The sequence below is a fragment of the Lepidochelys kempii genome, chromosome 1 (genome assembly GCF_965140285.1).
Source record: "Lepidochelys kempii isolate rLepKem1 chromosome 1, rLepKem1.hap1, whole genome shotgun sequence".
Lineage (NCBI taxonomy): Eukaryota > Metazoa > Chordata > Testudines > Cheloniidae > Lepidochelys > Lepidochelys kempii.
In genome coordinates, this window is record NC_136380.1 from 55,398,280 (window position 1) to 55,425,873 (window position 27,594).

A 27,594-nucleotide genomic window follows, 5' to 3' on the forward strand; every position below is an offset into this window, starting at 1 on the left:
TTTGGTGGCAAAAGGAAACCATCTCAGTATGAGGCATAAGGCTTTTTGTGGCAAAGTTAAAGCAACAAAGCGTCAGTGTAAACACTGGTGTTTGTTTTGTTGACATAACTGCCTTCCATTTGTATTCCACAATGCTTGCCATGACTGCTCTGCTTACTGTTTTGATCTCTGCTGCCCTGGAGGCATGCACCCCTCCCCTTTCAAAGCTCCAGGAAGTATCTGACAGCTGAGCATGTTGCTACCTTGCTAGCAAATCATTAATGTGGAATGCTCCTGTTCTGCCTTGCACTATGAACACAGCAGCAGGGGACAGAGGGGACTGCTGTGCTGTTTTGACATTCCTCAGCACAGAGAGCTCACAGAGGGCCTGTGGGAGAACTAAGAGGGAATCACAGAACCATAGCCAGGTAGAGCTGGCTACTTCAGGAGAGACTGCTGTGCCGAGCAGAGGGGTGTGTGTGTTTCTCCCCACCTCAGGATAGGTCTGTCAACCTGCCTGCTGTCTCTGCTGTCCCAGAGACACCACTCTCCTCTCCCTCCCCCAACACATTTCAGTTGGAAAAGCCACTGACAATCTCCTAGGATGTTCCTGGAAGGATGAGATTGAGGAACCTGCATCATGTGATGCTGTACCTGCTCTCTGAGGCATTGCAAACCCTTCCGAAAGCACTCTGTGACCAGTTGCACAGTGGGATAGCTACCACAGTTCATTGCTCTCTGTGTTGATGCAAGAGCTGCTAGTGTGGATGCATTCTGCCGACACAAGATGCTAGTGTGGACATGCAACAGCACTTTTTAGTAAAGTGACAAAATGTTTGCCGACAAAACTTTTGTGTAGACAAGGCCTAATACTTATGTGATAAGCTCAGGGATGGTATTTGTTCAGTGTTTGTATAGCACAAAGCACAATGGGGTCCTGGCCTCTAGCACACTGGAGCTCCTAAGTGCTATGTTAATACAAATAATAACAATTGGGAGCTCCTTGGGGGCAGCCATACGGTCTTACTCTATCTATGTGCAACATCTAGGCCACTTTTGGGTGCTAAATAAATAAGACATTCCCACAGATGTATATAGCCAGCTCTGAATCAAGATCTTTCTAATTTTTCTCTCCAGTTTTGGTGTTGGTATTTCTTTTAGCAATTTGTATTTCAATTCAGAAAGGAAACTAGGACCTTGACTTCTCCAAAAGAGGTGTTCTTCAGAAAGGAAGCTGATACCTTCTCTTGTGTTTTGTGGCTTTTTTTTTTAAATTAAAATATGTAACTTTGGAGAAAAGATCTGGATACAATGCACTTCTTCACAAAATAGTTTAGACTCAAGTCCTTAATTCTGGGCACCTGAATTTCATTTTAATGACCATTAAAGGCTGCATTTCTTTATTACTGATCTACTCTGATTCTTCACATTTGTGTAATAATGTTCAGTTCTAAAAGGTCCTAAAGACATTAAACTTCATAATCCAACCACACAGTATTATACCTCTTGTTAACAAAATATTTGGTAGATACTCATGAATTCAGGAAAGAGGTAAATGCATTTTAAAGTGCTTTCTGGAATAAAACCTGGAAAAAAATTGCCATGCACATTTTAAAATGCTTCCTTTACTTTATTATTATTTCCTTTTTTGCTTTAAGGTTAATGATTTCTTTACATTCGGGAGGATGTGATTCTGAAGAGCAATTCACAATGTGCATGCTCTACTACGTTTTTGACAATGGCTAATAGTATATTTAACTAATCAGTTACAATGGAAGAAAAGCTAACTGGGATAGTGGAAAAAAGATTCAACCTTACGCAGTACTATGAAATGTGCTTGGGCGAAGTCCCATCCCAGTGCAACTTCATTAATAACTGTGATGTTTCTTACCTGCCCTCTTCTCCCCTCCCCACACTGCTCCTCTGATAAAAGTACCCACTGAGAGAGAGAAAGCAAAGGCAGTTTGATAATGGGGAGTTAGTACCCAAAACTGTGTTACTTGGAGGTTGAATGAGACCTCTGAAGTATATTATCAGAGTTGTCATAAATATAAAGGGAAGGGTAAACCCCTTTGAAATCCCTTCTGGCCAGGGGAAAGCTCCTCTCACCTGTAAAGGGTTAAGAAGCTAAAGGTAACCTCGCTGGCACCAGACCAAAATGACCAATGAGGAGACAAGATACTTTCAAAAGCTGGGAGGAGGGAGAGAAACAAAGGGTCTGTGTCTGTCTATATGCTGGTCTTTACCGGGGATAGACCAGGAATGGAGTCTTAGAACTTTTAGTAAGTAATCTAGCTAGGTATGTTAGATTATGATTTCTTTAAATGGCTGAGAAAAGAATTGTGCTGAATAGAATAACTATTTCTGTCTGTGTATCTTTCTTGTAACTTAAGGTTTTGCCTAGAGGGGTTCTCTATGTTTTTTTAATCTAATTACCCTGTAAGATATCTACCATCCTGATTTTACAGGGGGAATTTCTTTATTTCTATTTACTTCTATTTTTATTAGAAGTCTTCTTGTAAGAAAACTGAATGCTTTTTCATTGTTCTCAGATCCAAGGGTTTGGGTCTGTGGTCACCTATGCAAATTGGTGAGGCTTTTTATCCAACATTTACCAGGAAAGGGGGGGTGCAAGTGTTGGGAGGATTGTTCATTGTTCTTAAGATCCAAGGGTTTGGGTCTGTAGTCACCTAGGCAAATTGGTGAGGCTTTTTACCAAACCTTGTCCAGGAAGTGGGGTGCAAGGTTTTGGGAAGTATTTTGGGGGGAAGGACGCGTCCAAACAGCTCTTCCCCAGTAACCAGTATTAGTTTGGTGGTGGTAGCGGCCAGTCCAAGGACAACGGGTGGAATATTTTGTACCTTGGGGAAGTTTTGACCTAAGCTGGTAAAGATAAGCTTAGGAGGTTTTTCATGCAGGTCCCCACATCTGTACCCTAGAGTTCAGAGTGGGGGAGGAACCTTGACAAGAGTACATTTATACATGCTGTTAAAAACTTTTAACTATATCTTTTTTAAAAACTCTAAGCCTCTTCCCTGTAGAGTTACCCTTTCCTCCCTACCTCCAACAAAAACCTGTTGCTGAGCCTTACAGTATACCTTTACGGTCAGTAGCCTTATGGCTTTGACACATGCATGGATATTGAGGGCTCTGGAATAGGACTGATCTACTTCCATACCACCAGTGGTAAAATCTAGGGCCTGTTCTCAAACTCTTCAGCTGATCTTGATTGTTGTGACATAATTGTTAGGATAATGTTTCATAGAAATGTAGGACTGAAAAGGATTTCAGTAAGTCATCTAGTCTAGTCCCCCTCACTGAAGCAGGACTAAGTATTATCTAGACTATCTCTAACAGGTGTTTGTCTTAAAAACACCCAATATCAGAATTCCATAACCTTCCTAGGCAATTTGTTCCAGTGCTTAACTACCCTTTCTGTTAAGACATTTTTTTAAATGTCTAACCTAAATCTCCTTTGTTGCAGTTTAAGCCCATTGCTTCTTGTCTTGTCCTCATTGGTTAAAGAGAACAATCTATTGTCCTCCTCTTTTTAACCACCTTTTATGTACTTGAAGACTTATCACGTCCTCCCTTAAGCTTCTTCAGACTAAACAAACCCAGTTTTTTTCAATCTTTCCTCATGCTTTTTAGAACTTATTCATTTTTGTTGCTCTCCCCTGGACTTTCTCCAGTTTGTCCACATTTGTCCTGAAGTATAATGCCCAGAACTGGGCACAATACTCCACTTGAGGCCTTATCAGGGTTATAGTGGAATGGAAGGAATCACTTCTTGTGTCTGGCTTACAAAAATCCTGCTAATACATCCCAGAATGATTTGCTTATATTATAAAGTTTGTGATCCACTATAACTCTGTGACATACCAGTGTACAATTCAGACCAATGAGTAACTGTATCACCCCTGCCTTGTAACGTGGGGTGCCCTTTACAGTGCTTTGCTGCTGTAGCCTCCAACTGGGACTGCTCACAAATAGCCTCCAGCATGTAAATCATTTCCAACTTTCTGTGTGTGCTGCAGCCAGCCAGCTGCATCTTGTGTCTCACCATCCTTAAAGAGTACTAGAGAGTGACCGCAATACACTCCCAAGCCCAGATTTTCCCCTGGGAATGTATTTCTTGTACTGTCCAGCCCTCTCCTAGCTAGTAGAAATATATTGAGTCTGTTATTCCTTTAAGGGAATATTATGCACAAAACTTGTTATCCCAAATGGGGTAGCCCAGGCACTTCATCTTGAACACACTGGATTAGATAAAACAAAACCAAGCTTATTAATTATAAAGAGAGATTTTAAGTGAGTACAAGTAATGAGCATAGAAATCAGAAGTGATTACAAGAAAAATAAAGATAAAATACTTACTGATGCCTAACTTAACTATATTAGATTCAAAGCAAAGTTTTCTCACTACATGCTTCCAGCAGTCTTATCCCCAAGCTCCTTTGGTTAGAACCCCTCCCCTAGAGTCCAATGGCTGTGTCCTTTGCCTCTTCTGTTGAAGTGGGTGGGGGAAAGAGTGCAGGGAGGTGTCTACCTCTTCTTTTTATATTCCTTTTCCGCCCTTAGGGAAGCATTTCCAGCTGGGAGCAAGGCGACCAGCAGTCTGTGTGGAAGGAAACTCCATGCTGTTGCTTTGCTAAGATGTAGATTTTTGCCCCTGCCTCCTTTCCTGCCAGAGAACGGCTACTTAGTGGGTAATGTCTGTCAGCCTTGTTTATAGCTTGTCCTGTGTCTCTGGCCACTCCCCAGACTTAGCTGGCAGAACATACTTTTAGTCATGATTTCAGCCTGTGTTTATATCTTCACATATAATGCTGCGATGTGCATTTTGTCATGGTATTATTGATCAGCAAATTGAGTTTTGAAATGATACCTCAAAAGATATGCCTTGTACAACAATTATTACAGCACTGTGTGGGGTGTTTATGTAGGTGTATTCTGTCAGATCCTTTTCTGAATAAAACCCATGGACTTCAAAAAAGCAGACCATAAACTCAGATAACTGGTAGGTAAGGACCAATGGGTAGAAAAATTTTAGCAATAAAGTAGTTCAGGAGACAATACTAAAGGCACAACAGCAAACTAGCCTGATGAAGAGGAAGGACAGGAAGAGGCCAATATGACTCCATCAGGAGCTCTTCAATGACCTGACGCTCAAAAAAGAATCTTACAAAAAGTGGAAACATGAACAAATTACTAAGGATGAGTACAAAAGAATAGCACTAGCATGCAGCAACAACAGCAAAAAAATCATAAAGGGCTCAGGGACAAAATGTTTTAAACCTAGCAAGGGACATAAAATGGCAATAAGAGGTTATTTAAATACATTAGGAATAAGAGAGAGACTAAGGAAAGTGTAGGTCCCCTATCTAGTGGTGAAGGAGAGTTAATAAGGGATGGCATTAAGAAAGCTGAGGTGTTTAATGACTATTTTGCTTCTGTCTTCACTAAAAAGATTATTTGTGATCAGATGCTTAACACAATATTAACAACGAGGAAGGAACATAAGCCAAAATAGGGAAAGAACATTAAAGAATGTTGAGTTAGATGTATTCAAATTGGCAGGGCCTGATGAAATGCTTCCCAGGATTTTTAAGGAACTATCTGAAACAATCTTTGAACTGTTAATATCTTTGAGAATTCATGAAGGGCAGGTGAGGTCCTAGAAAACTCGAGAAGGGCTAACATGGTACCTGTCTTTAAAAAGGGAAATAAAGAGGACCTGGGAAATTACAGAACAGTCATCATGACTTTGAAAGCATCTAGTAAATAATAAGGTTATAAGTAATAGCCAACAATTGATTTGTCAAGAACAAACATGCCAGACTAACCACTACTTGGCCTTGTGAATAGAGGGGGACAGTAGATGTTACATCTTGATTTTGGTAGGGTTTTTGAGACAGTCCAACATGACATTCTCATAAAAAAGAAAAACCCTAGGGAACTGTGATCTAGAAGAAATTACTGTAAGGTGGGTACAAAAGTGGTTGAAAGACCATACTCAAAGAGTAGTTATCAGTAGCTGACTGTCAAACAGGGGGGAATATATCGAGTGGAGTCCTGTACAGGTCTGTCCTGTGTCTGGTACTATTCATTCATTTTATTAATGACTTGTCTAATGGAATGAAGAGTATACCTATAAAATTTGCAGATGACACCATCCTGGGAGGGGTTGCATACATTTTGGAGGGACAGGATTAGAATTCAAAATGATGTTTACAAATTGGAGAATTGGTCTGAATTCAACAAGATGAAATTCAATAAAGACAAAAGCAAAGTACTGCATTTAGGAATTAAAAATCAAATGCATAGCTACAAAATGGGGAATAACTGGCTAGGGTGTAGAACTGCTGAAAGGGATCTGGGTTATAGTGGATCACAGTGTGATGCAGTTGAGAAGAGAAGACTGAGGGGGGAACTTTATAACTGTTTTCAGATATGCAAAAGTCTGACAAGAAGGCTTAATCTGCTGCAAGGGCAATTTAGGGTAGATTTTTAGGATATAGGAGATTTTTTTAACTATAAGGATAGCTAACCATTGGAATAGGTTTTCAAGGGAAGTTATGGAATCCCTGACATTGGATGTTTGTAAGAACAATTTGGACAAAAATCTATCAGGGATGGTTTAAGTTGACTTGGTCCTGCCTCAGAGCAGGGGACTGGACTAGATGACCTCTTGAGATCCCTTCCAGCCCTACATTTCTATGATTCTGTGATTGTTTCCTATCATATATCTTTCTAGGTCTTTTTCCACTACTTCTGTTGGGAGATTGTTCCACAGCTGAATACATCTTGCTGTCAGGAAGTTTTTCTTGATACTCAGCCTAAATCTTGCTTTAGGGTTTCCTCTGTCAGTGGAATGACATCCACAGTATCTAGAGGGAGTACAGATAGACCAACAGTATAAAATAGAGCTCATTACTTCATGGCTCAAAGTCACATTCCTGTGCTATTTCATTTTGACACTAAAGAGAGCCACAGCTCTGGTGCAGTTGTCTGTCACCTGGGGGGCTAGCCCTAACGGATCTGTTGTGTTGTCACTGCCCAGCAGCCAGAGCCTATGCTGGGTGTACTATGCTTAAAGGCTCCCCAGAGAGCGGGGATAAATAGATATCTGAGCCCTTTTGCGTTCAGATGAGCATGTCCAACTCATTTGTAGCACAAAGTATTTGCAACTGAAGGACCAAATAAAATAATTGAAACTAATTATAATATGTGTTGAAATGGTTTTGTAGCACAGGTCAAGAATTTTAAATGGAATTCCTTTTTTATGCCTAACTATTGAAAACTAGGAAATAATTGATGGTTATTATAACAAGGCAGTTCTCCTTCAAAGAGTACTTTGTTTAAATGTCTTGTAATTAGAGGGCTTTTAAAAATATATTTAAAAACAGTAGAAATGGAATTAGTTTGGTACTGTATGTTAACTTCATATAGCTACAGTGATTCAAATTATATTCTAGGCAGCGAAGGAACAGACCCAGGATTTGATGGTGAAGACGACAAAGCTACAAGCAGAAAAGTATGTATGCTACCTTATTTATAATTCATATAATATTGTGGATTGCTTTTAAACTGGATTCTGCCATCCTTATTTTAAGAAGTACCTTTTTTTGCAAGAGGTCTCGATTGAAACTCAACTTAAATAAAGGTAGCAGAATTGTGTCCTAGTTATCATAAGATGACGTGAAGCTCATTAACACACTGCTGCTTGTTATCAAAAGTCAATGTTTCCAGTAGAAAAGAACAACTTACTGTGGTACAGTATGATGAACTATAATGCAGTTTATCTGATGTTTAGCTGGTATATAACATTTACTACAATAATACATTATATATCAATTCATGATACATAGTTAAGGCTACGTTTTAGTCACAGGTATTTTTAGTAAAAGTCACAGACAGTTCATGGGCAGTAAACAAAAATCCATGGGCCGTGATCTGTCCATGACTTTTACTAAAAATACCAGTGACTAAAACTTGGGGGGGCTGCCCGGGGGCCCTGCGAGTGCTGGAGGGGGGCAGGCGGGTGGTGGTGCATGGCCCAGGATCCTCGCTGGTGCTGGAGGGCAGCAGCACACGTCTTGGGACCCCCGCTGGTGCTGGCGGGGGGGGATTGGCAGAGTTGGCAGGCTCCCTACCTGGCTCTGCGTGCCTGCCCCCCACCCCAGCAGCAGAGTTTGGGAGGGGTAGGGAATTGGGGCACGGGACGGTCCGTGCTTACCAGGGGAGCTCCCCGGAAGCGGCGACATCCCCCTTGCTCAGCTGCTAGGCGGTGGCATGGCCAGGCAGCTCTGTGCGCTGCCTCCACCCAAAGCACCATCCCTGCAGCTCCCATTATATCCCCCTCCCTCCCCCCAGAAAACAAAAACGAAACTGCTCCCATTTACAAATCCTAGACAAATAACTTCTTAACCAAACATTACCTAGATCCCAGTCTTCCATTGTAGGCTGTTTTTTTTGTTGTTGAAAACCACTCATTCAGTGAGCTAGTATTGTGCTATGTTAAGTCTGCAGGGGAGAAAAGAAGTATGTTGGTACAAAAAAAAAAATTAGAATACAGTTTGATTTTGCCATATTTAAAGTCCATTCCGAAATATAAAACTGCTCTTTAATATGAATTAAAATGAATAATTTCCCCTTAAACTCCATTGGATACCCAGTACCAGTGAAAAGGAAGATATCTTTTCTTTGCTTTTACTCATGGGGACCATCATGGCCCATGATAGCTTTATGTACTCTTTACGTGTTTTGTGGTTAGGACATATCTTGTTACAGCTTTAGTATTTATTGTCATCATTTATTGTAAGCTGTTTGCTCTTGTGTCTTCTTCCTCTGAAAAGTATATGTAGATCACAGGAAATAATTATTTATTATTATTATTATTTAGAACAGAAATTATGAGCTAGATTTTGCTTCCAAAGAAGTCAATCGGAGCGTATCATGGATTTTACTGGGAGCTGGATTGTGCCCTATGACAGTGTGAGTGTGGGGCTGTAGTGTAATTTAAACATAGATTTAAAGTAAGATGTAGGATGTTGGGTACATTAAAGAGATGATTGACTTTGCCAAAACCTTGATACAAATTTCACCCTTTGAATAAGTAATTGAGTAAAAGATGGGTAACTTAGATAATTCATTAGTTTGAAAGATGAATATGTGAAATGGTTAGAACTGAGATGCGATTATCTTTTTTGTGGATATAGAAATATATTTTAACAACAAATGGCTGCTTATGGTTGAACGTAGTTCTGCAGGAATTTCTGACTAATGGGAATTAATTGCATATCTGAAGGTAGTAGCCAATTGGGTGAAAGTGATCATGAAATGGTAGATTTCATGATTCCTAAGGAAAGGGAGTGAGAGCAGCAGAATATAGACAATGGACTTCAAAAATACAGATTTTAACAAACTCCAGGAATTGAGAGGTAAAATTGTGAGACTTCCTTGGGGTGTTCAGAACTGTAAATCGCTTTGTTACCCCTCTGCCTCAGCGAGAGAGAGGTTTGCTGCTGTTAAACTTGTGTTAGCTCCCTGATACTCCAGACTGTTAGGTAGCCCAACAAACACCTCAGGACCCTTTCAGCCCTTACTTCAGCTTGCAGGTAACACTTGGTGCATTTTAGTTCCTGCACTCCCTTGGAGAGCATTCCCCTGCTACAAAATGGGGAATATTGGGTTGGTTGTAATACTGGTGAAAAGAATTTGCAGGTTATAGTGAATCACAAATTGAATATGAGCCAACAATGTGGGATAGTTGAGAAAAGAAGACTGAGGCGGGAAACCTGATAACTGTCTTCAAATATGCAAAGATTTGTTATAAATAGGACAGTGATCAATTTTTCTCCATGTCCACTGAAGGTATGGCAAGAAGGCTTCATCTGCAACAAGGACAATTTAGGTTAGATATTAGGAAAGCTTTCCAAGTATAACCGCTGGAATAGGCTTCCAAGGGAGGTTGTGGAATTGCTACCATTGAAGGTTTTTAAGAACAGGTTAGACAAATACTGATCAGAGATGGTCTAAGTATACGTGGTCCTTCACAAATTTTATAAGCACACTCTCCACTCCATTATCCAAGTTATTAATAAAAATATTGAATTGTACTGGACCAAGGACTGACACCTGCGTACACCACTAGATATGCCAGAAACAACTGAAACATACTCGGAGTAGGGTTTTTTCCGAACAGATGTGCACCCGTGTTACAGTAATTTCTTCTAAACCAGTGGTTCTCAACCAGTGAGGTCCACAAACTGTCTAAAATTTCCAAAGGGGTTCTCATCTGCGTTTGAAATTCTGTAGGGGTCTGCAAATGGAAAAAAAAGTCGAACCATGGATCTAAACCATATTTCCCTTGTTTATGAGAGTGACATGTGGGGCTGTGTCAAAATATTAATATTGGACATCTACTGCTTCTGTCCTATTCACTAGGCCAATAACACTGGCAAAGAAGGAAATTAGGTTGGTTTGGCATGATTTGTTCTTGACAGATTCATGTTAGCTATTCCTTATCACCCTATTATCCTCCCAGTGCTTACAAATTCATTGTTTGATAATTTCTTCCAGCATTTTTCTAGGTATCAGAGTTAGATGTCACAGTTCTGGGCAATGGCTCCTGTATTCTACTTCTGTGGTCCATGGAGGGCACCCACTTTAGGCTTCTGGTTCCTCAGCAGTCACCTCTCTTGGGCAGAGACCTGTGTCCCTCTCCCTTCTGACTGAGGTTTCTCCAAGCCTCACAGTTTTCTGGTGACACTGCATTATTCCCAGCAAGCCAGACTGCCAGAACAGGCCAGTGCCTGCATTTTACTTCCTCTTTGAAGGCTATCAACAGTGTACTGGCACACTGCCATAAGTTAGCACAAAGATTTTCTAAGCAAGCACATTTATTCTTAAGGTAAAAACGTAACAGAGGAAATATATTAAAAATGATTAAAAAACAAACAAACCTCTACACACCTACTAAAAATCGCAAACTTTGCAAAAGGACTATGAGGGTGAGAAACTGTTTTAGCCAAAGGATTGTAAACTGTTAAGTTTTAGTCATTAAAAATTGTGTTTTACTCTGGTTTTATTTGTAACCATATTCTGTTTCTCTTATCCTTGCTTAATATCACTTGAATCTCTGCTCTTATTAATACACTTATTTTGTTTTATTATAAATTTATCTCAGGTGTGCATCCTCAGCTGAGCCAGCAGGCTGTTGTGTATACTGTCTCTTTGGAGACAGTGGAATAGGTAATTTCTGTGAGTGTCCAGTGACAGGGGCTGGATACGGCAGGGGAATGCTCTCCAAGGGAGTTCAGGAACTAAAATGCACCAAGTGTTATCTGCAAGCTGAAGTAAGGGCTGAAAGGGTCCTGAGGTGTTCGTTGGACTACCTAACAGTCTGGAGTATCAGGGAGCTGACACAAGTTTAACAGCAGCAAATCTCTCCCTCGCTGAGGCAGAGGGGTAACAAGGAGATTTACAGTTCTGAACACCCCCAAGGAAGCCTCACAATTTTACCTCTCAATTCCCGGAGTTTGTTGAAATCTGTATTTTTGAAGTCCATTGTCTTTATTCTGCTTCTCTCACTCCCTTTCCTCAGAATCATGAAATCTATCATTTCATGGTCACTTTCACCTTCTGCCTTCAAATTTGCAATTAATTCCCATTAGTCAGAAATTCCTGTAGAACTACGTTCAACCATAAGCAGTCATTTGTTGTTAAAATATATTTTGTTAACTGGTGTTGTAATTAGTATTGAGTTTGAAATTGTCTGGCAATTAGGTTCACTTTAAAACTAAAACAAATAAAAATACTCTACTCTGGAATGGGGGTGGAGACTTTTTTCAATTGGGTCTCACAAATACAAACAAAGCACTTGTTTGAAGCATTGAAATAATGCCAGAGACCTTATTTTCCCCTTACTTTACCACATTTTAATTACTTCACATACATATAGACCTCTTAATTTGTCTCATCTCAGACAAATCACAGGTCTTAATACTCTCCTTTAAAGGTAGCTGCTTATGTTTTGCAGGAACCACACCATCCTCGAAAGGGTAGGCGATTTCCTCAGGGTAGCCAGTGTGCAAGAAAATCAGAGAGTAAGAGGAGTCTTTGAGTCCTCTGAGACTTCAGTTGGTGCTTCCATCTTTGCAGATTATTCCCATTGATCTCTTCTGAGGCAGCTGCCAAGGATAATGGTCCAGTGCAGGGACCCTGCAGGTTTATTCAGTTATGTTCTATAGGTTGGTTGTTTATCTTTTCTTTTTGCTTGAAATATAGTCTCCTCCTATGCTGTACACAGGTCATATGACTCAATTCCTGGTTAGTCAGACAAATTTTGAAGGCTTTCAACTTGATAACTTACTTTTTGACTTAGAGAAGGACTTACGGAAATTGATGGAGTCTGTAAATGAAGGGTCCTCCTCTGGATTACCATAAAATAATCCTAAACAAAGAAGTTGGCTCTTTTCCTTTAGGGGCTTCTTCTGATCCCACAAGTTTGGCCATAGCAGTGAGGACAATGGGAGTTGTAGAATGTTGAGCTCTTTTGAAAATTAGCCCATAAAGTGGACAAGTCCTTTAGTCATCTCACAGTAGTGAAGATTTAGGAGCATATTTACACCTTACGTCAGCCTGGCACTGCCTGGGTTCTATGGAGACTTTCCTAGATCTGCTATTGTGGGCCTATCACATGCCAATCTAGTAATTCTCCTCAGGTGCTTGTTTAGCTATGTATCCTTTTCATTTTGTTTAAATATTTTCTAGCAATTGCAGCTCAGATGGTTTTCTTGGAGGCCTCAGAACAGTGGTGAATCATGAACATGAAATGAGTTGTAATGCCTAGATATACCAGGTAGGCAAGGAATAAAATAGTTATATAGCAAAAGCGGCAATGAGTCCTGTGGCACCTTATAGACTAACAGACGTACTGGAACATGAGCTTTCGTGGGTGAATACCCACTTTGTGCATCCGACGAAGTGGGTAAAGTGGGTATTCACCCACGAAAACTCATGCTCCAATATGTCTGTTAGTCTATAAGGTGCCACAGGACTCATTGCTGCTTTTACAGATCCAGACTAACATGGCTACCCCTCTGAAGCTAAAATAGCAAGGAAATTCCTTACTTTTGTACATGCTTAAGAAGCTTTTGGACATTTATTTTAATGTGGAATTTTTTTTAAAGATATGTAATAACTTGTTTTCTTAAGTGAAGGGCTCTATATTTGTTTTAATAGTAAACTTCTGAAATTTGGTGCATCTGTGGGTTAACATTAACCTTAGCTATCCTACATTTTTGGATCTGAGATTGTAAGATGATTATTTCAGTATTAAAATAACTGGGCTCAATTTAGCCCGCTGTTATATAGATACAGAACACTTTTTGGTTAGATAAAATACATTAACAATTATGATCATTTTGTGGCATAGGATCTTTCAGTGCAGTATTACACAGCATTGTGTATTATTCTTACCCTACAAATCACTTAGAAATAACTGGGCTTATAGGTATGTTACCTTTTTCTTTTTTCACAGAACATTTATTATTTGTTAGATAAGTGTTATGAAAAGCTTATATTCCATTTAAGTGTTCATTGCAGCTTGGTTTGAATATGAGGCATGTATCTGAAACAAGTTGGTAAGGTTTTTTTCTGTTTGGAGGGAGTGCCTCTAGTCTCTGCTGTATCAACATTTTAGCCCACAAAATGAATTACTGGAAAGGTGGAGAGACTATAGTACTAGTGAGCACCATAAGAATAAGATAAGGAAGAAAATATGTGATCCATAAGACTAAAGTAATGCTGTAATTATGAAAATAGTTTAAAATGAGTGTTTAAATGCTAAATTTAATTCTTTGTTAGCCCAAATACACATTTTATTACACTGGAGATAAACATTCAAGTGCTCTGCTAAGCAAAGTAATATACATTTGGAAATGCCCTATTGGGCAAGATTGTTCAGGCTGAGCTGCTGAGATCAGTTAGGAAACAGTTGAATGCTTTCTTGGGAGAAATGAAATATTGGAAGTAACGAGCCATAATGAGCTGATGACTTTTTCTTGTCTCAGGACTTTATGTTGCTTTTGTCTAGAATTTCCATCTACAGATTTGTTATGAATCATTGAACATTTAATTCTTGTTTAAGAATGGCTAGAATCAGTGACAGCTTAAATTTCTTTTCATTACCAAGGTGGGTGTATATTTTGAAATCATTATCTTAAAATTATTTACAACTCAATAGAAATATAAAATATTTCTATAAGACAGCCACATTTACCACATAGATGCGCCTTGTAAATCTTGCCGACCTGATTTTTATCTTAAAACAAATAAAAGATGAACAAACCATGTGCTGTAGTTTGGTTTTTAAAAAAGCATATCTTATCAATGCATACCTGGGTACAGAATGTAATTGTGTTCAGAAAAGTTATGTAAAATTCTTACAGAACATTCTGGTAACTAGTTGTTTTAGTGCTTAAAATAAGATTTCACAGCTTTTTCCTCTGTTTAGCACTGCAAAGCCAATACAGCTATGGTAGAGTGAGCAGGATTCTTTTCTGGTCCATGTATCAACAAAATTATTAAGTTCCAATTGCAGAATCGCTTATTACTGATGGTAATGTGCAACCTGAAAGTATCCAGCTTGACTTTCATATCGCACATTGATTTGGCAGGGCTAGCCGTTGCTTTGGTAGTGAACTAATTGAAAAGATAAAATGGAATCCCACACGGCCAGTTTTACAGTCACTTTTCAAAAGAGTCATGATTTAAGAGAGACCACAAAAAGAGTAGTGCTTAGAAATAAAAATGAACTGATGACAGTGAAAGTCTACTGAAAAGATATTTAAATTTCCATTAATAATAATTGAATGTTGGCAGTTTTTATTGGAAAAAAGACCTTAAAACGCGTAGTAATGGCGACTGTTCCATCCTTCTTTACTGCACACTGACCTAACCTCCTCTGGATGTGGTTGCTCTTAGGTCATTCTGGGATGCAGTGGTGGAAGTTTGTGGGGACAAACTGTTCTTTACCTATCTCATTTTTGTTTTAAGATTTTGTGTATCTCAGCTCAGTCTCAACTGTGATTGTGTATTGGGATTTATTACGTGTTCCAGCTATATCTAATCTTGGCATTAATTCACAGCTCGGCTTGCCTAATAAGTGTGTTGGATATAAACAGTGTAACAGAATCCAAGATAGACAGCCATCATGGGAGAGAGCAAGTCCTATGTAGTAGCAGAAAATGGACAAATATATATTTATCCTGCTTAGTTCTTCTATGGGTTATGATTCGATTTCACTTGCAGTGAACTTGTAATTCTGATGAATCTGCCAGTCATCCTGATGGAAGATTGCCAAGCATCTTGAGTGACAAGTATATCCATGCCACTGACCCCTCTCATATATTTAGAAAGCATTATACATAGGATGAAAAAAGAGTAGAATGTTGTTTTTCACCAAAATCCAGAATTAGCAAGAACTGAGCTACTGTAGGCTGAAAAGCTACTTAAACTGTTTGTATGATGGTTCTCAGGAAGTGACATAACTCTTTTGAACCTGCAGTTTCCCTCTCTTCCATTCTCCATACCTTCAGGACAATTTTACTGCTCTGTCATCTTTTCCACTCAGAATACTCAGGAAAATACTTGCTACAACATGCCGTTCACACTCAATATTGAGGATAGTATTGAAGGATTGCCTTGAGCTTTTTTCTTTTCTTGTTTTGTTATAAAATTTGAATTACACTTAGATATTTCCCTAGCATAAAACTATGTCAAGACAGACTTTTAATTTGCAGGTTTTGGTACTTTATGGGATTACATGTCTTTATGGGTGCTAATCTTTGCCGTAGGATATAAAATCTTGACTAATGTTTAGTGCTACTAGAAATTATCTTTATCTTGGCTACCTGTTTTCTGAAACATACTGTAGCTCCACAGGATCCTTCACAAGCAAACCAAAAACTATTCTTCATGTATAAACTGGACAATAGTGATGAACTAGGGCCCAGTTCTGTTGGACATACTCCCTGTACAACTCGGATTGTTAACAAAAATTGTGAAATTCAGCTTTCCTTTTTAATTTATATCATATGAAGGTATTTTACTAACTTACTTATTCCACCTATTGAAATACACTGCTAATGCATGATAAGGGAACTGAAGAGAGACAGCATGTGATAAAGATAAATTATGAGCAATTCCCACCGATTTACTAAAACAGATAAGCCTCAGTCAGGCTGCTCAACCAAGTAAAGGACACCTACATGATGATAGTTGCACAACAATCTTGGCACCAAAGCATTTGTATGTGTCAAAGAAGTAGCTCAAATTCATTGTAGCTTGTGATCTGAAATCTGCTAGTAAGAAGCTAAAAAGGGTACTACTGATGATTCCTTTGTGTTTTAATATTGTGCTCCTTAGAACACTCTAAAAACACTTCCTAGGTAGTTACTGCATTTTTGAAGCAGGCTGATTCAGAAAAGCAGAACTAATTTTTGCTCAACAAAATGTTACCATTTGTTATGTAAGTATAATTAAGTGACTTGAATATTTATTGTGTTCTTATGCCCATCTCTTCTCCCCTCCTCTCCTCTCATATGTTGCTTGTCTCCGTAGATTATATCTTCGCGGGACTTTATTTTTTTTGGCGGGGAGGGAGGAACAGTTGTCTGCATTTGTAAAGTGTGTAAGACTGGTGACCCGAAACTGATTGGGGTCCCTGGATGAAACAGTACATAGTTTATTATAAGAGGAACTGGCAGCATGGCCTATAATTGTTTGCCCATTACCTCCTATCATAAGACCCAGTTTTCAGTTGCTGATAACTTTGCCAAACTTTTACCATTTGGGATGGAAATTGTCATGCTAAGTCTGTCTGCCTTAGGCTGTTTTTTGAAAAGTTTCAGCTAAAAGGTGGCAATTTTCAAGAATGAGGTTAGTTCAAAATATGTTTTCCCATGTGGAAAAAATTGTAAGTGATTGTTTAAAGATTATCGTAATGCATGCACCTAAGGGGGACAATTTTAGGTCGCCTAGGAATGCTTAATTCTTGCATTTCCTAACCTTTGAGTGCTTGACTTTGTGACCCTAACATTCTTTTAATGTAGTTTTGTAAAATATTTTACTTACACACACACCCACACACACATTTTACACACACAGAGAGAAGAGAGCATAGGGTTACATAACTCTTGAGTAACTAATGTGGCATTTAATGTGCTGGATGAGATATACCACATGTTGTGATAGGCCCTAATAGCAACTATGTGGGTGAAACCAGACAATCACCATTCTTTTAAATGAACTCTCACATAAAAATAAGACAAAAACACCACATCACCTGCGGGTGTACACTTTTCACAAAATGAGCACGCCATATCTGACCTCTCAGTCCTGATCTTCAAAGGAAACCTACACAACACCTTCAAAAGTTGAGCCTGGGAGCTTAAATTCATAACTTTGCTAGGCACTAAAAATCATGGTCTTAATAAAGACACTGGTTTTATGACTTACTACACTCTTGTCCCCCTTTTGTGTCCTGTAATGACTGCAGAGGTGTTACTATCTTTATGCCATACCTTATACTACTATATAAACTCACATAGTATAACTACATCACTCGAGGATGAGAAAAATCCACACCCCTGTGTGATGCAGTTATACCAACTTAACTGTGGGTATAGACAGTGCTATGTCGACAGGAGGACTTCTCGCCTCTCACGGAGGTGGATTAACTACACTAACAGGAAAGGCTCTCCCATCAGCATAGTAGAGATTGCACTGAAGCACTGTAGCGGAGTTGGTCCAATAAAAGATATTACCTCACCCTTCTTGTCTCTTTAAGGCATTTAGGAACTTTCAGTGAGACTTGTGCTCCTAAATAGCTTAGACTTTTTAAGTCTCCCCCTCGGTTTTCATGCTGTTAAGATATGTATTGTGGGCTGTGGGTCATTATTTTTAAAATGCATTTTGTTATTTTAAAACTGAAACTGCTCATATGAGCATGCCGTTAAAACTATATAAACTGAGAATAATAAATTTCTCTCTCTTTTTGTAGCAATCTTTCATTTGTGTATTTGTTTTGTTTTTGTTTTAATAAAAATGAATCCAGAAAAAAAGCCTATTGTGATATTGGAATATGTAGCTGTTAAAGTGATTCTGAAAATTTGTTTCCTGTAGCATTAAGTAAATTAAGATGAAACATCAATAAGCATTAAATAAATAACCTTTAACTATATTTTATGAAGTATTTTATGGTGGTCTCAAATGCATTACTAGTGTTTACACTATTTATAAAAGAAAAAAGAGCGAGCATAGAGAGAGCACCCACAGTTCTCAGAAAAACAGGCTTGAAGGCCTTTCACTGGGAACAATGTTTTCAATAAGCATGCATTCTGCAACAATAATCTTGCACATTCTACAGTACTCCCTTAGCTGAGAATCTTATTGATGTGTTGGATATTTTTTATAGATTACTTTCCCATTAGTAATTGATTTAGAGGGACTTCAGGAAGTTCAGCAATGTTTGTGGCAGGTTGGAGAAATATGCTTTCATCAGTATCCATAGAGAAAAGAAAGTGGTGATTTGTACTAATGAGAAGCACTTTGTGTCCTGACCTTTTGCTGGAATTACATTTTGTTTCTGTGAAGAACATTTCATGTGAAAGATTGACTAATTGCCTAAACTTTTCAATACAAATTAATTTTGGGGGGGGGGGGGCAGTTAAGACCTGGAGCCTGATTCTCCTCTCACTTACACCAATATATAAAGCATAAGTAACGAGACATTAAGCAGGAATAATTCCACTGAGGTAAGTGGAGTTTTGCCAGTATAAAAAATGGTATAACAGATGCAATTTGGGCCATCTATCTACATGAGGAAGTTGATCTATTCCAGATAATGCCAGCGATGGGCCACCTGCACTGCTATTGAACATTGTCTATTGGGAATTTTTTTGTGGTTAAGTATAATACTGTATTAGAACTGAGCTGAGTCTGAATCAGTCTTTAAGAATCAGTGTCTAAGAACAGGTTAAATGTACTAACACCTGTGAAGGATGGTCTAGGTATACTTGGTCCTGCCCCACCATTGGGGGACCTCTCAAGGTCCCTTCCAGCCCCACATTTCTATGATTCTTGAAGATGAACAGGTGAGTTCTTAATGGGAGAATTAGTGTAGATTAATGTTGGTTGGAACGTTAACCTGTCATCATAAGATAAATCATGAATGCATTAAATACTGTGTTCCTGATCCTTATTTTACATCACTGTAAGAGTGTAAAAGGGCATTACAGTGAGCATATATGTCCATTTTAAGATCCTTGACACTGCCCAAACATTGCCTTAATATAAACAAGAATCAGGCTCAGTGTTATATTTAATAATGTGGCCTACAAAAAGAGGTGAATCCTGACAAGGAACGAAAGTTACTTGATGTAAAACAGCTTTCTCATTTGTATCTATCAACCTTCTGTTGGAGAACACATGGTGAAATACTGAAAAACTGATTTTTGCGAACTTTTTTTTGAATTCTGAACGGCTGTTTAGTTCATGGCCATTTAATTCAATATTAGTAGTTGAAATCCCATGTTGTTGCATGGGTGTAATTTGTAAATTCACATGTGTAAGAAAGCAGCAAATGGCTTAGAACTTACAATCCAATTTTTAACAGGCCCCAGATTCCACTGATGATTGAACCTGGTAGTATACTGAACAAACAGAGCTCTCAACCATGCTTGTAGTTGTTTCCATTTCTTCACATTGACTCAAGACATCTAGGGTATGTCTACGCTACGAAATAGGTCGAATTTATAGAAGTCGGTTTTTTAGAAATCTGTTTTATATATTTGTGTATGTGTGTGTTCCCAAAGAAAATGCTCTAAGTGCATTAACTCGGCGGAGTGCTTCCACAGTACCGAGGCTAGAGTCAACTTCCGGAGTGTTGCACTGAGCTTTCCCGCAATCTCCGCTGCCCATTGGAATTCTGGGTTGAGATCCCAATGCCTGATGGGGCTAAAACATTGTCGCGGGTGGTTCTGGGTACATATCGTCAGGCCCCCGTTCTCTCTCTCCCTCCGTGAAAGCAAGGGCAGACAATCGTTTCGCGCCTTTTTTCCTGAGTTACCTGTGGAGACACCATACCACGGCAAGCATGGAGCCCGCTCAGGTAACCGTCACCGTGTGTCTCCTGGGTGCTGGCAGACGCGGTACTGCATTGCTACACAGTAGCAGCAACCCATTGCCTTGTGGCAGCAGGCAGTGCAATAGGACTGGTATCCGTCATGTCCAAGGTGCTCCTGGCCACATCGGCCAGGAGCACCTGGGCAGACATGGGCGCAGGGACTAAATTTGGAGTCACTTGATCAAGTCATTCTCTTTAGTCCTGCAGTCAGTCCTATTGAACCATCTTATGGTGAGCAGGCAGGCGATATGGATTGCTAGCAGTCGTATTGTACCATCTTCTGCTAGGCAGGCAAGAGATGAGGATAGCTAGCAGTCCTTCCGCACCGTCTGCTGCCAGCCAAAGATGTAAAAGATAGATGGAGTGGATCAAAACAAGAAATAGACCAGATTTGTTTTGTACTCATTTGCTTCCCCCCTCCCCCATCTAGGGGACTCATTCCTCTAGGTCACACTGCAGTCACTCACAGAGAAGGTGCAGCGAGGTAAATCTAGCCATGTATCAATCAGAGGCCAGACTAACCTCCTTGTTCCAATAAGAACAATAACTTAGGTGCACCATTTCTTATTGGAACCCTTGGTGAAGTCCTGCCTGAAATACTCCTTGATGTAAAGCCACCCCCTTTGTTGATTTTAGCTCCCTGAAGCCAACCCTGTAAGCCATGTCGTCAGTCGCCCCTCCCTCCGTCAGAGCAATGGCAGACAATCGTTCCGCATTTTTTTTCTGTGCGGATGCCATACCAAGGCAAGCATGGAGGCCGTTCAGCTCACTTTGGCAATTAGGAGCACATTAAACACCACACGCATTATCCAGCAGTATATGCAGCACCAGAACCTGGCAGAGCGATTCTGGGCGAGTAGGTGTTAGCCGACGGCCAAGGATGTTTGGTGAGGTGCCAGCTATGCCCGTTTATACCATCCGTGACTTTAACCGCTAGGACGCACTGTCCCTTCGCGGCGGGCAGCCCGGGCTAGGCTGACGGATGCCCCAAGGTCCTAACCACCCGTGACTTTAACTGCTAGAGCTCAGAGCTCCTTCGCAGCGGGCAGCCAGGATTGACTGACAGGTGCCCCAAGAGTTTGCCCCGTGGAGGCGGCACAACTCAACGCTAGGCTCTTAGTACTCTCACCTAATGGCCAGGCTTTAGAGCCAAAACGGCTGAGGTTCTTTAATTGTGTTGGCTGCTTTACAGTAAACCAGAGAAAACAAGTCAGGCTTATGCATAAATGGTTACCAAAATTTATTAAGCTAGATTCTAATCATGTGGTTACAAAATTGCTAGTGCCTACTTATTTAAATGTAGAGATGTTACACACACAAACAAGTTACAAAACTGAAGCCACAATCCCAAAGAAAGAAAAACAAAGTATAGAGCTCTATTTCAAAATATGTGTACACTAAAGATAGGAGATCAGGTGTGGGTGCTTCTTACCCTCCTTGCATCTCTCGATTCCAGCGGTGCCAAGCCAGGATCGGTCACTCAATTCCACGGAAAGACGAATAAGGGACAAGGCGTAGGGACCCTCTTAGCTGCAGAAGCCTTGGGAGGCTGTCACTTATCTGACCAGCAGATAGATAGTGAAAAGCACTCAAAAATCATGGTGCTGTAGGTCCCCTACTTATACCTCTGTACTCCTTTATTCTCTTTCTCCTTTCTTATGCCAAATTTAGGCTGGTCTGTCGGGGTGACGCCAATTTCGCAAGAGTAGTTTACACTTGCAAAGGAGAGAAACAATAAGTGTCGACTACTGGACATTTCTTTTATCAGGGTAAATATTTTCCCAACTAGGATGTTGGTGTGTGTGCATCATGCTATTTAGTAGGGGCTAACAGCCATGTCTGTCACAGGGCCTCTGCCTGCTGTGAGCTTAATCGTTGTATCTGTTCCCAGAGGCACATTGTAGCAGCACACCTGTGCTTTCACAGCTTCAAAGGCTGTGCTGGAATATATGTTAAGTGCCCTGTTCCTGCTTCCTCCTGTGTTTCCAGCAATGCTGGTCTGAGAGGGGGGGGCTGACTGTCTGGCTACAGTAGGTGACGTCAGCGCGGTCGCGGGAGTGATCAGGACATGGACACAGATTTCTCTGAAAGCATGGGCCCTGGCAATGCATGCATCATGGTGCTAATGGAGTAGGTTCATGCTGTGGAATGCCAATTCTGGGTTTGGGAAACAAGCACAGACTGGTAGGTCCGCATAGTGTTGCAGGTCTGGGACGATTCCCAGTGGCTGCGAAACTTTCGCATGCGTAAGGGCACTTTCATGGAACTTTGTGACTTGCTTTCCCGTGACCCGAAGCGCATGAATACCAAGATGAGAGCAGCCCTCACAGTTGAGAAGCGAGTGGCGATAGCCCTGTGGAAGCTTGCAACGCCAGACAGCTACCGGTCAGTTGGGAATCAATTTGGAGTGGGCAAATCTACTGTGGGGGCTGCTGTGATGCAAGTAGCCCACGCAATCAAAGATCTGCTGATATCAAGGGTAGTGACCTGGGGAAATGTGCAGGTCATAGTGGATGGCTTTGCTGCAGTGGGATTCCCTAACTGTGGTAGGGATATGGGTTCCGTCTATGGCCCCATCTTGGCACCGGAGCACCAAGCCTGCGAGTACATAAACCGCAAGGGGTACTTTTCAATACTGCTGCAAGCTCTGGTGGATCACAAGGGACGTTTCACCAACATCAACGTGGGATGGCTGGGAAAGGTACATGATGCTCGCATCTTCAGGAACTCTGGTCTGTTTCAAAAGCTGCAGGAAGGGACTTTATTCCCAGACCAGAAAATAACTGTTGGGGATGTTGAAATGCCTATAGTTAACCTTGGGGACCCAGCCTACCCCTTAATGCCATGGCTCATGAAGCTGTACACAGGCAGCCTGGACAGTAGTCAGGAGCTGTTCAACTACAGGCTGAGCAAGTGCAGAATGGTGGTAGAATGTGCATTTGGACGTTTAAAAGCACGCTGGCGCAGTTTACTGACTCACTTAGACCTCAGCGAAACCAATATTCCCACTGTTATTACTGCTTGCTGTGTGCTCCACAATATCTGTGAGAGTAAGGGGGAGACGTTTATGGCGGGGTGAGAGGTTGAGGCAAATCGCCTGGCTGCTGGTTACGCGCAGCCAGACACCAGGATGGTTAGAAGAGCACAGGAGGGCGCGGTACGCATCAGAGAAGCTTTGAAAACCAGTTTCATGACTGGCCAGGCTACGGTGTGAAAGTTCTGTTTGTTTCTCCTTGATGAAACCCCCTGCCCCTTGGTTCACTCTACTTCCCTGTAAGCTAACCACCCTCCCCTCCTCCCTTCGATCACCGCTTGCAGAGGCAATAAAGTCATTGTTGCTTCACATTCATGCATTCTTTATTCATTCATCACACAAATAGGGGGATGACTACCAAGGTAGCCCAGGAGGGGTGGTGGAGGAGGGAAGGAAAATGCCACACAGCACTTTAAAAGCTTACAACTTTAAAATTTATTGAATGCCAGCCTTCTTTGTTTTGGGCAATCCTCTGTGGCGGAGTGGCTGGTTGGCCGGAGGCCCCCCCACTGCGTTCTTGGGCATCTGGGTGTGGAGGCTATGGAACTTGGGGAGGAGGGCGGTTGGTTACACAGGGGCTGTAGTGGCAGTCTGTGCTCCAGCTGCTTTTGCTGCAGCTCAACCATACACTGGAGCATACTGGTTTGATCCTCCAGCAGCCTCAGCATTGAATCCTGCCTCCTCGCATCACGCTGCCGCCACATTTGAGCTTCAGCCCTGTCTTCAGCCCGCCACCTCTCCTCCCGGTCATTTTGTGCTTTCTTGCACTCTGACATTATTTGCCTCCATGCATTTGTCTGTGTTCTGTCAGTGTGGGAGGTCAGCATGAGCTCAGAGAGCATTTCATCACAAGTGTGTTTTTTTTATTTTTCTAATCTTCACTAGCCTCTGGGAAGGAGAAGATCCTGTGATCATTGGAAACACATGCAGCTGGTGGAGGGAAAAAAAAAAAGACAGCGGTATTTAAAAAGACACATTTTATAAATCAGTGGCTACACTCTTTCAGGGTAAATCTTGCTGTTAACATTACATACATAGCACATGGGCTTTCGTTACAAGGTCACATTTTGCCTCCCCCCACCGCGTGGCTACCCCCTCAACCCTCTCCTCTCCCCTCCCTGTGGCTAACAGCGGGGAACATTTCTGTTCAGCCACAGGCAAACAGCCCAGCAGGAATGAGCTCCTCTGAGTGTCCCCTGAAGAAAAGCACCCTATTTCAACCAGGTGACCATGAATGATATCTCACTCTCCTGAGGATAACACAGAGAGATAAAGAGCGGATGTTGTTTGAATGCCAGCAAACGTACACTGCAATGCTTTGTTGTACAATGATTCCCGAGTACGTGTTACTGGCCTGGAGTGGTAAAGTGTCCTACCATGAAGGACGCAATAAGGTTGCACTCCCCAGAAACCTTTTGCAAAGGCTTTGGGAGTACATCCAGGAGAGCCATGAATGCCAGGGCAAATTAATCCTTTCACATGCTTGCTTTTAAACCATGTATAGTATTTTAAAAGGTACACTTACCGGAGGTCCCCTCTCTGCCTGCCGGGTCCAGGAGACAGCCTTGGGTGGGTTCGGGGGGTACTGGCTCCAGGTCCAGGGTGAGAAACAGTTCCTGGCTGTCGGGAAAAGTGGTTTCTCCGCTTGCTTGCTGTGAGCTATCTACAACCTCCTCCTCATCATCATCTTCTTCGTCCCCAAAACGTGCTTCCATGTTGCCTCCATCTCCATTGAAGGAGTCAAACAACACGGCTGGGGTAGTGGTGGCTGAACCCCCTAAAATGGCATGCAGCTCATCATAGAAGCGGCATGTTTGGGGCTTTGACCCGGAGTGGCCGTTCGCCTTTCTGGTTTTCTGGTAGGCTTGCCTCAGCTCCTTAAGTGTCACGCGGCACTGCTTTGGGTCCCTGTTATGGCTTCTGTCTTTCATGCCCTGGGAGATTTTGACAAAGGTTCTGGCATTTCGAAAACTGGAACGGAGTTCTGATAGCACGGATTCCTCTCCCCATACAGCGATCAGATCCCGTACCTCCCGTTCAGACCATGCTGGAGCTCTTTTGCGATTCTGGGACTCCATCATGGTCACCTCTGCTGATGAGCTCTGCATGGTCACCTGCAGCTTGCCACGCTAGCCAAACAGGAAATGAGATTCAAAAGTTTGCAGTTCTTTTCCTGTCTACCTGGCCAGTGCATCTGAGTTGAGAGTGCTGTCCAGAGCGGTCACAATGGACACTCTGGGATAGCTCCCGGAGGCCAATACCATTGAATTGTATCCACAGTACCCCAAATTTGAGCCGGCAAGGCCGATTTAAGCGCTAATCCACTTGTCAGGGGTGGAGTAAGGAAATCGATTTTAAGAGCCCTTTAAGTCGAAATAAAGGGCTTCATCGTGTGGACGGGTGCAGGTTTACATCTATTTAACGCTGCTAAATTCAACCTAAAGTCCTAGTGTAGACCAGGGCCTAGGCTTTAGAGCAGGGGAGGGCAAACTACGGCCTGCAGGCCGGATTCAGCCCGTCAGGGCTTTCAATCCAGCCTGCAGGATTTGCCAGCCCAGTGGTGCAGCGGGGCTAAGGCAGGTTCCCTGCCTGCCCTTGGCCCCGCACCGCTCCCAGAAGCGGCCGGCACCACGTCTCTGCGGTCCCTGGGGGAGGAGGGAGCAGAGGGCTCTGTGCGCTGCGCTCGCCCGAAGGCACCACCTCCCACAGCTCCCATTGGCTGGGAATGGGGAACCACAGCCAATGAGAGCTTCAGGAGTGGTACCCGCAGGAGAGGGCAGCGCGTGGCAGAGCTGCCTGCCCCGCCCCACCCCCAGGAGCCACTGCTGGACATGCTGACCGCTTCTAGGAGTGGCGTGGGGCTAGGGCAGGCTGCTACCCCAGATCCGCTCCTGCACCCCGCATCCCAACCCCCTTCCCTGAGCCCCTGCCGCATCCTTCCTGCACCCCTAACCCCCTGCCCCAGCCCTACATTCATGGCCCTGCATACAATTTCCCCACTGAGATGTGGCCCTCGGGCCAAAAAGGTTGCGCACCCCTGCTTTAGAGAGATGTTGTGGGTTGTGTTGAGTTGTTGGTGGGTTATGTTGTGCTGGGAGAATTCTGTGCAGGTGGAGAATGAGGAATGTGTGCTGTGTTGAGAGGCCGTCTGTATTTGGGTTTAATGTGTATGCTTGTGCTCTTCTGGGAGAGTTGTGTTTGCTACTGGGTGTATCATTTGGGCCAGGTAATGCACCATCTGTGCAGTCTCCCTCATTCAACCAATGAAATTGTTTCATGCAAATTAGCTTTAGAGTAAAGCTGGTGTTTGGTTGAGTTACCGGAATGCTTACAAAAGGGAACTTATTCACTGAAATCAAGATTGGTTCATGAACAGAGAAACATAGATTAAATTTAGTGAATTTCTTTGCAGTGAATAAGTTTCTTGGTTGCAATATTTAATAATCATAGAATTTGTTCACCATAGTACACAAAGGAAGAAGTTTTGTACCATTTCAATGCTGTTAATATAATCTGGCACCTAAAGTATTGCTTGTGATTTATCTTGTTTCATTTCCCCGAAAAGATTTTTATGGTGGGAGGTTAGTCTCTTTATGCCAGTGCTTGTGCAGATCTTTAATATTGTAAGGTAGGCCTGATCATCTTGTATTAATGTATGTAGTATTGTAGCCGTGATGCTCCCAGGAAATTAGAGACGCCAGGTGAGTGAGGTAACATATTTTATTGGATCAACTTCTTTCAGTAATAGAGACAAGCTTTTGAATTTACACTCTGTGTAAATTCAAAAGCTTGTGTCTCACCAACAGAAGTTGGCCAATAAAAGATATTACCTCACCCACCTTGTCTGTCATCTTGCATTAGGGTTGCCAGATGTCCAGTTTTTGACTGGAATGCCTGGTCAAAAAGGGACCCTGGAGGCTCCGGTCAGCACCGCTGACCAGGCCGTTAAAAGTCCTGTCAGTGGTGCAGTGGGGCTAAGGCAGGCTCCCTGCCTGTCCTGGCTCCACGCAGCTCCTGGAAGTGACCGGCATGTCCTTGCAGCCCCCAGGCACAGGTGTGATCAGGGAAGCTCTGCGTGCTGCCCCCGCCCCGAGTGCCACTGCCGCAGCTCCCATCAGCCAATGGGAACTCCGAGGGTGGCACCTTTGGGTGTGGGCACTATGCAGAGCCGCCTGCCCGCGTCTCTGCTTAGGGGCCGGACATGGCAGCCACTTCTGGGAGCAGCGCTAAGCCAAAGCAGGCAGGGAGCCTGCCTTAGCCCCGCTGCGCTGCCGACTGGGAGCCCCCTGAGGTAAGCGCCACCCAGCCGGAGCCCGCACCCCTAACCCCCTGCCCCAGGTTGGAACCCCATCCCCCACACAAACACCCTCCCAGAGCCGGCACCCCC

The 27,594-nt window shown here is 42.2% G+C and overlaps 1 protein-coding gene across 3 annotated transcripts in view; it reads left to right on the forward strand.

Moving 5' to 3' along the window:
• The window catches only part of COG6 (component of oligomeric golgi complex 6), a 117,646-nt gene that overhangs the window by 13,981 nt on the left and 76,071 nt on the right, over nucleotides 1-27,594 (forward strand). For all 3 annotated transcript variants that reach the window (XM_073342633.2, XM_073342615.2, XM_073342624.2), the window contains one exon: nucleotides 7,458-7,516. In XM_073342633.2, coding sequence (XP_073198734.1) covers nucleotides 7,458-7,516 — 59 coding nt within the window. The remainder of the gene's footprint in view (nucleotides 1-7,457; nucleotides 7,517-27,594) is intronic.